The 11,346-nt window shown below is 43.1% G+C and overlaps 1 protein-coding gene across 2 annotated transcripts; it reads right to left on the reverse strand.

Moving 5' to 3' along the window:
* Window positions 1–445: 445 nt before the first annotated feature.
* LOC111871470 (cytochrome c oxidase assembly factor 8) lies at window positions 446–10,543 on the reverse strand. Of its 2 annotated transcripts, none has more exons than XM_023864619.2 (3): window positions 10,282–10,543; window positions 7,855–8,067; window positions 446–663 (listed from the first exon to the last, which is right to left on the reverse strand). In XM_023864619.2, the coding sequence occupies exons 1-3, from the start codon at window positions 10,348–10,350 to the stop codon at window positions 481–483; spliced, it is 465 nt and encodes a 154-aa protein (XP_023720387.1). In that variant the 5' UTR covers window positions 10,351–10,543; the 3' UTR covers window positions 446–480. The 2 variants fall into 2 exon arrangements, with proteins under 2 accessions (XP_023720387.1, XP_023720386.1); XM_023864618.2 differs by lacking the exon at window positions 446–663 and adding an exon at window positions 5,778–6,263 and having other exon boundaries at window positions 10,282–10,539.
* Between the last annotated feature and the right edge of the window lie 803 nt (window positions 10,544–11,346).

Raw genomic sequence — 11,346 nt, forward strand, 5'->3', positions numbered from 1 at the left:
GAGAAATACCATTTTCAGAAATCAGTGGCCGCCGTACATTCCGTCAGAAAGGCAATGGAGGTTTTCAAGTTATATTCTGATTATTCCTTGCTGATTGGTCACTGACATTTGCAACAGAGATGTTATTTCGCTCAGTTCTGACAACAGAGGATATGCCGCCCATTGTTGAAATCGGCTTGCAGGCAATTTTTATGACTGGTCATAAACACCGGTATTGCCTTTCCCGAATGTTGAAAGATTTGGATGTCTGAAAATTCCCGATCATTCACGAATACTTCCATGTTTAAAAATATGCGGCTTGGTCACTGACATCTGCTACACAGATTTAGGTGTTCTGTGTCTGAGCTTCTCGACACAAATATTATTCTCCTCCGAATATTTCCACTATAAAATATTTATTCATGAAAAATGCTTAGAAAATGAAAATGACAAATTCCAGAAGAGCCTCTCGCGGCCCAGTAAAATTGATGCCAGGGCCCACTACTGGGCCGCGGCCCGGCGGTTGAGAAGCACTGGTAGATGATCCACTAAATTTCTAGCGTGATCGAGTCTAGGTCGTTCCTTGTTGGGGATGCCCCAAACAATATGTCGCAGCGCAGTCGGAGTTCTCTTCCGAAACCTAGGCCAGCTGGGGTCAAACCCGCAGTGTCGTGAGTAGATGTCCTGTAAACCAGGAGAATGACGAGTAAGCAACCAATCCCTCTTATAAAATGAGACGACCTTCCATAGGTGCTCCTCGGCCGCTTTGAAGTGGCGTATCACCATGCTGTCCCATTGCGGGTGCAGGGGCGTGATGCGCGTCCTGCTCGCCCCCAGGCGTTGCAAAACCTGTATCAGACGAAACTCGAAATTACTGCCCTGGTAATTACGCAGCTCCCCGAAAACAAACTCCATCCAGCAGAGAAGCTGGCAGTCGCTTAGCTTGTCAGTAAAGTCTCTGGCCTTTATGGAACTCCAAGGTTAATTACGCTGTTTACAAGAACCCACCACTGCACACTATACCGAGCCATGACCAAGGAAACGTAGTTCGATTCCCGGCAGGGAGAAGAGATTTTCCTCCCTCCATCATAGCCACACCGGTTCTGGGGCCCACCCAGTCTCCTTTACAATGTGCTCTGGGTGACGTTTCCCCGGGTGTGAAGCGACAGGGACGTGAAGCTGACTCGCCATGACTCCGTCTTGCATAATTAGGTAGTGGAAATTCCTCTGCAGCAGATGTAAGGTTTTATCGGTACTTCGAAGCGGCAGAAGTTGATAACCAGAGCGTCCGCATCTGCCGAAGCCTCTTGACTGGGAATGGCGTAGGCTTCCGGCCACGTTGTAAAATAATCCATAGCGATAAGGAGGTATCAGTTTCCTTGGTCGCTCTGTGAGAAGGGCCCTGCTACATCCTTTCGAAGGGGGCCCCGATTTTTGGTCCGGGAACTGAGACTGGTTGCGCAGGTGTAGCACTGCCTGTACCAATTCTGAACAGGGGTACTTACCTGGAGCCAATAGTACTTCTGCCGGACCTTATTCAGGGTCTTGTTGACACCCAATTGACCTCCTGACCATCATGTGGTTCAGTCAACATGTCGTTAACTGTGCTCCGAGGAAGAGCGATCTGGGCTACTTTAGATCGTCCATCAGCGCATTACTGCAGCGATCTAATATGTCGTTCCTCACGGCGAGGGATTTCCACTGGGTCAAGCAGATTCTGTACGTGGGGCGGAGGTCGGCGATGTCTTTCCATTCTGGGCGCCGTTCGCCCTCTACCCCCTCCTGAATGGGATATACTCGTATGTCCTGGTCGGTCGTTTAGTTGTTCTGTTCTCTGAGCGGCTGGATCCCAGCCGGTCAAGGCTACAGCTGCAGAAGCTCGTATCTGGTTGACCTCAGTCCTCGTGTCGATTTTGTGGCAGTGGGTACACACATCTTGGCATGGCTGTCGCGAAAGAGCATCGGCATTATTGTATTTTCGTCTTTGACGGTGTGCGGAAGTGAAGTTGTACACTTACAGGCGCTGAACGCAGCGGGTGGTTTGTACCTTGAGGTTCTTAAAACTCATGAGCCAGGTTAACGCAAGTCGGTCAGCAAGTGGAACGCTTGTCCGTAGAGGTACTTACGGAAATGTCCCTGTGTCCTCATGACTGAAAGTACTTCCCGTCGGGAGACGCAGTAATTTCTCTCGGCCTCGTTTAGCGTCTTACTGTAGTAGGCTCTTAGTCGCTCCTGTCCGTGCTGTACTTTGGAGAGTACTCCTCCAACCCCGACGATACTTGCATCTACGTCAAAGATGAACCTCTCTTTTGCCGCGGGTAAGCAAGAATAGGGGCAGTAGAGAGGGCCTCCTTTAGTGTTTGGAAGGAGGCTTCAACTATTGGTGTATATTGGAAGGCTTTCCTCTCCACCGTGAGTTTGGTCAGCGGTTTCGCAATGTTCGCGAAACCGGAAATAAACCATCTGCAGTATGTGCATAGGCCAAGGAAGCTTTTAATTTTGTGCTTATTCTTCCGGATCGGCCATTCCCGTACGGTCTTTCAGCTTCTCGGGGTCTGTGGTTATCCTCTCAGGTGAAACAAATTTGCCCGAGTCAACATACTTCATTCTGAAAACGTTGGCACTTCTCCGGATTGTGCTTTAGGCGGGCTTCTGCGAAGTCGCTGGAACACTGTCCGCAGGTTGAGAGGGTGCTCTAGGAACGTAGGCCAATCACGATCACGTCGTCCAGGTACATGATGCATGAGTCGCGATGCCTAAGATGGCCTCCACTGACCTATCAATTTTCATTGGAATGTTGGAGGGACCAAAGGGCTTGGTGAGGGTGTAGATCCACTTGCCAATACCCGCTCTTCAGGTCGAGAGTGGAGAACCCTTTGGCTCCAGCCAGCGAGTCTAGACTGTCATCAATCTCGGGCAGTGGGAAACAGCCCTTATTTGTGACATCGGTTAGTTTCCTGTAGTTTCTGCAGAAGCGCAGGTTGCCGTTCTTCTTCCGGACAAGAATGACGGGGATGACCAGGGGCTGACTGACTCTATGATAACACCACGTCATTTCATGTCCTCGAGCATTTCACTTGCCTCCACCTGTGTTGATAGGGGGAGCCTCCTCAGTTGTTGGCGAATCGGTTTGGCACCCTAGGTCCACAAATGCATCATATGGCGCAGGATGCCCAGCCTCAATATGATCCCATTTCTTACACTGGCAACGAATAACCCAATTTTCAGTGAGCGCCGTCCCTGGGCCATATCAGGAAAATTTCGTTTAAGATGGGGAGTTTCCCCAGACACTCTCTGTATAATGTAACGTTGATTTGGCTGTCTTTCAAGCCACCCAAAGGCGATGTTTCTCCTGGCCACAGTCACGTGCGCCCCGAAACCACGGTCACGAGACATGGTTAGTCACCGACCCATCCCTGTGTCACCAGGCTAAGGTTGGCCCCTTCCGTAATGATGGTCGATGCGTCACGGTGTGGCCTCAATGTACATGAAGCATCTGCCCTTTTGTGCCATTCCCCGATGATTGGCCATCCATCCTGTCTGCTTACCTGTTTTTACTAGGTAGCCATTCGAAGTTCCTTGGCGGTTCCTATGTGTCTCTCGGAGGCCTATCGTCACGTTTATGGCGCCGGTCGTCCTTTCCTTCCTCCCTTCCCTAGCAGCACCCACTCTGAAAGTGGCCTGGCTCGCCACAGTTCCAGCATGCTGATCTTCTTGCGTCTCTTCTCCTGGTGGGGGTGATCGGCTCCCCCAGAAAGTCCTAGAGCCCATTTTGTAGGCCCTGCCGGCTAGGAGCACGGCCCATGGTTTCTAGAGTCTGTCAGAGGGCTTCGTTTACCTTCTTCTGTCCTCCAAGCAGCAGCTGGATTTTTATAGCCGTTTCTTCTAAGATATCTGCGAACGCTTTGTCTGCCTCACTCATTATGTGGTCCTCGGGTTCACTTTTAATGTGTAAATTTATGTAAAGGCCTACGGGCATTTTATTGATTTGAACTATCATAATATTAAAATGCATTTTTAGTGAACAACATATTCCTAATGTCTTTTTGAAGTTGTATTACTGACGGATACATTAGTAAAAAATAGGATGATGCCTCAATACAACGGGATGCTGAAATATGAGCTTATTTCTTAATTTATCCAGTTACCAGCATTCCTGTGTAGAATAATCCGCACTGCAATTCCAGAAACTATTTTTGTCATACTGTTTTTCCCTAGGAAGCATCATTTAGGAGAAGCTGTGAAATGGAAAGACAGATGTTTGGACTGTTTATCACCTTCACAAATTATATAGTGTCAAGTGGGAGCACATGAGATGTGAGGTTCTCACAGTGGTGTATTTTAGGATCATGATCTTCTGGGGTGTGAAACTGTGTAGCTTCATGGGTGGGTACCAGCACTTCGGGGGAAACTGTTGCCTCCATCTACCAACCTACCAACCAACCAAACTACACGATGTCACATCCCAGAAGGCCTCAATTTTAACTGGGAAAGAAGACCGCAAATGATAAATTACAATACAAAAGGAAGCACTCATGGAATGGAGGGATTGAGGAAACTCATAACTGTGATAACTCATCATCATCATCATCACTGGCACGACAGCCCTTTGTGAGCCCTGGCCTTCCTCAGGACTGCTCACCATTCTCCTCTATTCGATGCTACATTCCTCCAGTTCTTTACACCCAAAATTCTTATGTCCTGCCACACACAAACATTTTCCAGGTCGTCTTGAATAGGTCCGTCCAGCTACTCTTTCCTCGGATTTCTGAACAATAGCCCCTGAATTAAGAACTGAACTGACGAACTTCCAGATATAAAGTGGAGGAGCTAACAATTCTACTGCAACACTTTATCTTGTGGAGAGGGCATACTTTGTCTGGAGGTAGCAAGATGAAAAAAACTGCATTAAATGGTTCTTTAGGGTGATAATTTTGTTACGATTGGCTACATTCTGTCATTTCAGAGCTGTGATAGCTCAGTCAGTATAGTGACAGAGTAGAGAGTGGATAGTTGGGGTTCGATTCCTGGTGGGACAGAGATTTTTCTCCTTTCCACAATATTCAGACTGGTTCTGGGGCCCACCAAACCTCCTATCCAATGGGTACCAGGGGATCTTTCCCTGCGGGTCAAGTGGCTGACCACTCTTCTCCATTTAATGCTGAGGTCAAGAATGGTGGACACTCCCCCATATATCTTCACAGCGCGGTGCTTAAGCACAGGGACTTTACCTTTACCTTTAACATTCTGACATTTCATACTAATCACTGTCCCTATCCTCAGGATTCAGTCTGCAATGCTATAAAAAGAAAATGCAGCAGTTTGCAGTATTTCCTTTGCACTATATTCACTGACAGTGTCGGTAATGTGGTAACAGTGTTTAATGAGATGGCTGGTACAGCAAGACGGCAGAAACTCTCATTCACACAAGACTTCCTACGAACCTTTCTTTTCTTTGTGATTTACTTATGGTGCTGCTAGCATCTATGCTATACGGCACTTACTGACAGGATAGTAGATGAATAGTAAATTGGAAAGGGTCTGGAAGAAAGCAGCTGGGCCCAATCAAAGCGCAATCCTGGTATTAAGCTGGAGGGACTGAAGATAACTATGAAAACCTCTCAAGATACCCAGTGGCCCAACATAAATTTGAACTTTGTGCCTCCCTAGTACAAGTCTATAACATTACTGCTACATCAGCATTCTTATAATGAAGCATGGAGAAGCGGCATTCTACAAGCAACCACAAAAAGAAGCAAGACTCTGCCCTAAGCATACGGAAGTGCTACTGTTATGTGCTCTGTGAAATATTCACTGTTCCACGTTGTTTATCTGAAACCTTGACTTGATCACAACTTGTCAAAACAGTATTATTAAACAGTACTCCAGAATGTTCTGAGATTATCATGGGTTGGATATTCAGCCTGTGAGCTCATTGTACAAGCAGCATCACCATTCTTAGACTCATATTCTCTAGGAGACACTCACAATGCCACAATCTATGATGTGGTCTTTCAACAAAGTTGTCGGAATGATGTACCCGATGGCTACTGTGAATCTGACATGAGCCTTTGCTTGATTTTAAATATTTTAACTCTCAAAGCAAAGATAACTAGTCCAATATTCTTCCAGTACCACTCAGCATTGTATTGCACATGAACTTTCCAATTCTTGTCAAGAAAAGTTTTATAGAATACAGACATTTCATCAGCAGTCAAAGTTTGTTTTCCTGTTCCTGCAGATTCATTTGGTGGTAGGTTGGCAGCAATAAATTCTTTGCGTTCCTGTTAAACATAATTACCTTTGTTAAGGGACAGATAAACTATGGCCCACAGACTAGATGTAGGCCATGGAGATACTGTAAACTATATTATTATTTTTAGTATATAGATTTTTAAGCAGCATCATCTGATATTATAATGTGCTGAGAAAAGATACTCATTATGCATATTGTTTCCACTTATTAAAAATACATAAAAGTATTGTGTTGGCCTCTTTCTGAGTGGGCAAAACATCTGCAGCCCCTAATCCAGCCCTTCAGCTATAGAATCTGTTACATTCTTCATTGGAAGTCTGTTGGTCAACTTCAGACACTGTAAGTGCATACACATACTTGTACAGAACACCCAAAGCTATTATGAAATTTACTCCATACTCTTACGAATGTGTACAGTAGCCACAGCTGTTAAAGCACTGTGCAGCTATTGCAGTAGAGATATTGGGTGTGACTCAAATCCTTATTCCCAATATTTTTTTAATTACATGAGGGTAAATTGATTTATTAATGAAGTGTTATTCCTCCTCTTAGTTTTGGCTACTATATGGGTGTGTCCCAAACGATCTGGAGCACAGGAGGCCATGGTTATTTGCCAAAATATATAAAGTGTAGAGGGGGAAAAGTTCCTCTCTCTGAAAGTAGCTAAGGATCCACCAAATGTTACATGTATGGCATGACAATTAGTGTATTTGTATGGAACATGACTTGACTTTCAATTGACATGAAACTGAATAAACTACAAAAACAAAAGAAAAAATTTCCAGAACAAAGCAAACCAAGTTAAAACAACACTGGTTCATACAAAATAAGCTAAGCTTACCTTGCCACAGAACCAAAATAAAGAACTTACCTTTTTGTGTCCCTAGAAAATACAAAATTAATCACCATTCTTGCACATGCAATAAACGCTCTCTAACTGCAGTAACCTTAACAGCTTTGCCAAAACATACCTTTAGAAAATACAATTATAAATAAAATTACAAACAAGAAACAGAATTTACCAGAACCTTACATCAGGGCTACTATAACAAGAGACAGTGTTCATGCACATCAGTCAGCCCTATCATACTTCCAGAGATGGGTAAACGAAGCATATTAGACAGGCAACACATGAGTTAGATATCAGGAAGGACATGAGGTGGGAGAGCTAATGTGGGTTCATGTCACACAGGAAGGGTGACACAAACCAACTAAAGCTAGCAAGGCTGGAGACCCAATAACTTCAACAAAATGCTTCAGTGTTAATGGACTTAACATAACTACCTTAGGTGAAATTCTGTTTCTTGTATGTGAAGTTCTGTAGCCTTTGAAGTTGTTTTTTGATGTGACACACGAACATATACAGCGAGTGGCAAACGCCTATACAACTAATTTGACCGGAGACAACTGTCTTCTGGAATGAGATGCTGTGTAACCTGGTAGATTGTTATTGATGCCTCTATCTTCAGGGTAGGAGACACTCACTGCCATGAGAATCTCAATGTTATTAGCAGTGAATGGGTTAATAAAAAGTTGTGCTAGTTGAAAAATATTGCAAAACATACTTATTTACTCCTGTTCTACCATTCTATCTACATGTAACACAATCTTAATTGTACCTTAATGAAACTTTTGTTGTGTTTAGTCCAAAAGGTTTCATTCCATTTCTGAACTTCTTCTCTACGTACACGGAACTCCTTTTCAATCTCATGCTCATTTCTTGGTACATGATAAGCAACTGGCCGCAGATTTGATATGGGGTCTGGTGGACCGATCATGTCATGTGTTGTTGGTTTGGGTGGTTCCAGTTTTGAAGAATTACTTGTTCCACACTAAAATAAAACATTTTGAAAAGAGTTATACAACTGTGATGTTAATTATCCAACTGCAGAATAACCAAATCACAAATGGACTATCCACAGCTTTGGAAAGCAAATGACCCTTCCACCCATTTGTGAACCTCTCTTATGAGAGGAAGAGACAGGAGGAGAGAGAACATCATCTAGAATTCTGGAGAGATTTGCTAAACCATGTGCCTCGAGCCACAACAGTTTCTTTCCTTGGGCACACAAATTCAAGCAGTGGCATGTGTTCCGAATCCAGCAGTCAGAAGTCATACAAAATCACTAAAATGCAATGTTCACAACACTGGGAGAGGCACACCCCAAAACAGGAAATAAAAGAGGCTTCAACTTGGGGGGTGGTCAAGCATACGACTGTTCAAGTGACTAAACTGCTGCTGCAACAGGAGCTATTAAGGATTTTTTTGTTCAATTTATTTATGTTCCATAAATCCAGATACAGGTAGACACCACAGGATATGGAATAAGTAAATACAATATAAATACAATGACATCTGTACAACAACAGTTTAATTGAAAAATTAATAAGATTACAAATTACATAAATATAACTTAAATGTACTTATGCATCATAATTTGAGCCTGTTAACAGGAACAATGTCGATGAGTACATCGCTAATAAGTAATAAGATTATAAATTACATAGACAGAAGTTAATTATAGTTGTGCACCATAATTTGAGGCTTTTGTCAGAAACTGTCAATGCATACATTGTTAAAGGTTATAAAGTATGTATTTGCTTAGTGGGGGGTGGAGTTCAACTGGGTCCACTCGGCACAGCGACCACTGATTGGCCTATTGTAGCCTGCCCCGGGTGATTATGATGACGGAGAATTTGGTGGAATGAAGATTGGCAGAGGAAACCGAAGTACTCGGAGAAAACTCGCCCCAGCGCCATTTTGTCCACCACAAATCCCACTTGACTAGACCCAGGATAGAACCTGGGCCGCCACAGTGGGAAGCCAACAATTAACCACTTGAGCTATGGCACAGCTTACAAAGTATGTAAGTAAAAGTAAAAGCAAGCAAGCAATCTCCATTCATATATTCAAAGATCCATATATCCCCATAATGGAGAATTGCGAATACAGTAAAATACAGTCAAAAACAGCAAGCGGGAAGACAACACAGATAAAAATAGTCTTTCATTGAGCATGATTTAATTACTAGTATACAATTATTTTATCTCACTGGCTATAATATACTTATTCATTCATTCCTGCCTTCATTTATACTCACTGAGCCTTACTTAGCTGGTAAACTAAAATAAACACTGACATCAAAGCAGATTATGCGGCTTGCCTGTGTACAATTAGGCAAACACACTCAAACACATATTGTCAAGACAACCACTATGCAATGTGTGTGACTTCAAGCATGTGTCAGACTATCAAAGAACAACACTACAATAATAAAAAATGAAATATACTGGCATTCATTAAGCATGTAATTAACCAGGATCTTTAATCAATATTGTGGTTAAAATATTCCTCCCATGAGTAAAATGAATTTAGGAGTAGAAATTTGTGTTGTTTCATTCTGGTCTGTCACACTAACGGTATTACAAATGATAAAACAATTCCATCCAGTGTGACTGTTGAAGATTTTACTACATCACTTCTTAGTATCATAACATGTTTCGGTCCCTATAGACCATCATCAGAGGGAACATCAATACTTTTAGAAACTACTATTACATTGGGTGTTTTGATTTTTAAAATACATAAATATACAATATTTGTAATATACACTTTATACAAAATCCAAATTTCTTAAAACCACAGCAACTGTCCTTGATGCATTAAAGTTTTTTAAAAACTTTTTGTTATTTAAGTTAAAATTCTTTAACTGAATAGGTTCGTGTCCCTTGACCTTTCGTTTTTCTTGATGGGGCCGAACTTGTGACTCCTGTCTTTCCTGGGAAGGGGCGACAAGAACTACCTTCCCTAAGAAGGGATGAATGCTCATTCATTCAGATTGAGTATATGTCACTTATATGTCACATTGGACGGAGTGGTTTGTATTTATAATTGTTAGTGTGACGGACTAGAATGAAACAAATAAAAAAAAAAGTTTGTTTTTAATTTATATTCCAATTTGTCTGATCACATTCAAGTCAGAAATACAGCTCATAAAATCTGTTCACACAACCTCCATTACATTTTCCTCATACGATCTGCTTACCCTCTCGCAGAATATTTTGACTTTTACTTCGGCTGTTTTCTTGTAACAGCAACGCATTAACGTAATCATTTCTATCGTGCCAATTTGTAACTTGTAACTAACAAGCCTCTTCAACCTCTTTGCTCTTTAACCTCTGAACACCCACACAAATCTGCACAACTAACACGCATGGCCGCAGTCCCATAGCCAACTGTTCCGCGTGCCGCCTAGCGGCAAAAGTACAAAGACGTGGGCGACGTGGGCCTCCGTCGCCGTAGGATAAAAGTGACGACGGACGATCAGCAGACAATGTTGACGATGTTGACAAAGGCAGACGCCCCCCCCCCGCCCACCTAAATCGTTTTCGCGTCTGAGGCTAACCTCCCTGGCCTCCAGAAAGACCTGAAAACTGCTGTGACCGGGGAGTTCAACCGGAACACTCCATCCGGTACCCGGATCCCAACCAACAGCGTGGCAAGACTATAAGTCAAAAAAGGTCTCCCATTCTTTACCTTCTACACCAAAGGAGACAAACCTGTAAAAGCTGTCATCAGGCATCTGCCAAGTAATACCTCGTCGGAAGACATTACAGTGGCCCTCCTGGAGCTGGGATATGAAGTCATCGGCGTGAACTCTTATATCCATTCCCCTCTTAATTGTCACCCCGGTGAGAAACCAGAAATCCCAGGAAATATTCAAAATAAGACACCTATGCAACATAATTGTCAAGGTAGGGGCTTATAGATCCAAAAGTGGTCTGGCCCAAGTTGCTGATTATGTTTCATTTATACATGCATTTGATATATTTGCTGATGGAATGAACTAGAAAGAATTATGCAAATTGGTAAAAATCCGCCACTGAGTATTTTAATATTGTATTCATTAGTAATGCATACAGTCTCTTCGCTTTTTCTTCTGTAATTTTACAATTTTTTTTTATTGGCACTACAGCCCCAGTGGGCCTAGGCCCACCTCCATGAACTTCTCCGTTCACTTCGGTTTTTCTAGATCTTAAGACATTCGGTAGGACTCCTTGGGCGGGTGATCAGCTCGTCGCAAGGCCTCTACCTGTACACAAACACAGAA

This window comes from Cryptotermes secundus, unplaced genomic scaffold, assembly GCF_002891405.2.
Source record: "Cryptotermes secundus unplaced genomic scaffold, Csec_1.0 scaffold465, whole genome shotgun sequence".
Taxonomy (NCBI): domain Eukaryota; kingdom Metazoa; phylum Arthropoda; class Insecta; order Blattodea; family Kalotermitidae; genus Cryptotermes; species Cryptotermes secundus.

Bases quoted from the DNA above. Each gene is read 5' to 3' on its own strand.
- LOC111871470 (XM_023864618.2), bottom strand. From the start codon at position 10,350: ATGATTACGTTAATGCGTTGCTGTTACAAGAAAACAGCCGAAGTAAAA. The intron at 8,068-10,281 runs GTAAGCAGATCG...GTTTTATTTTAG, and splicing joins TCAAAATATTCTGCGAGAGG to TGTGGAACAAGTAATTCTTC. The intron at 6,264-7,854 runs GTACAATTAAGA...TATGTTTAACAG, and splicing joins ACAACAAAAGTTTCATTAAG to GAACGCAAAGAATTTATTGC.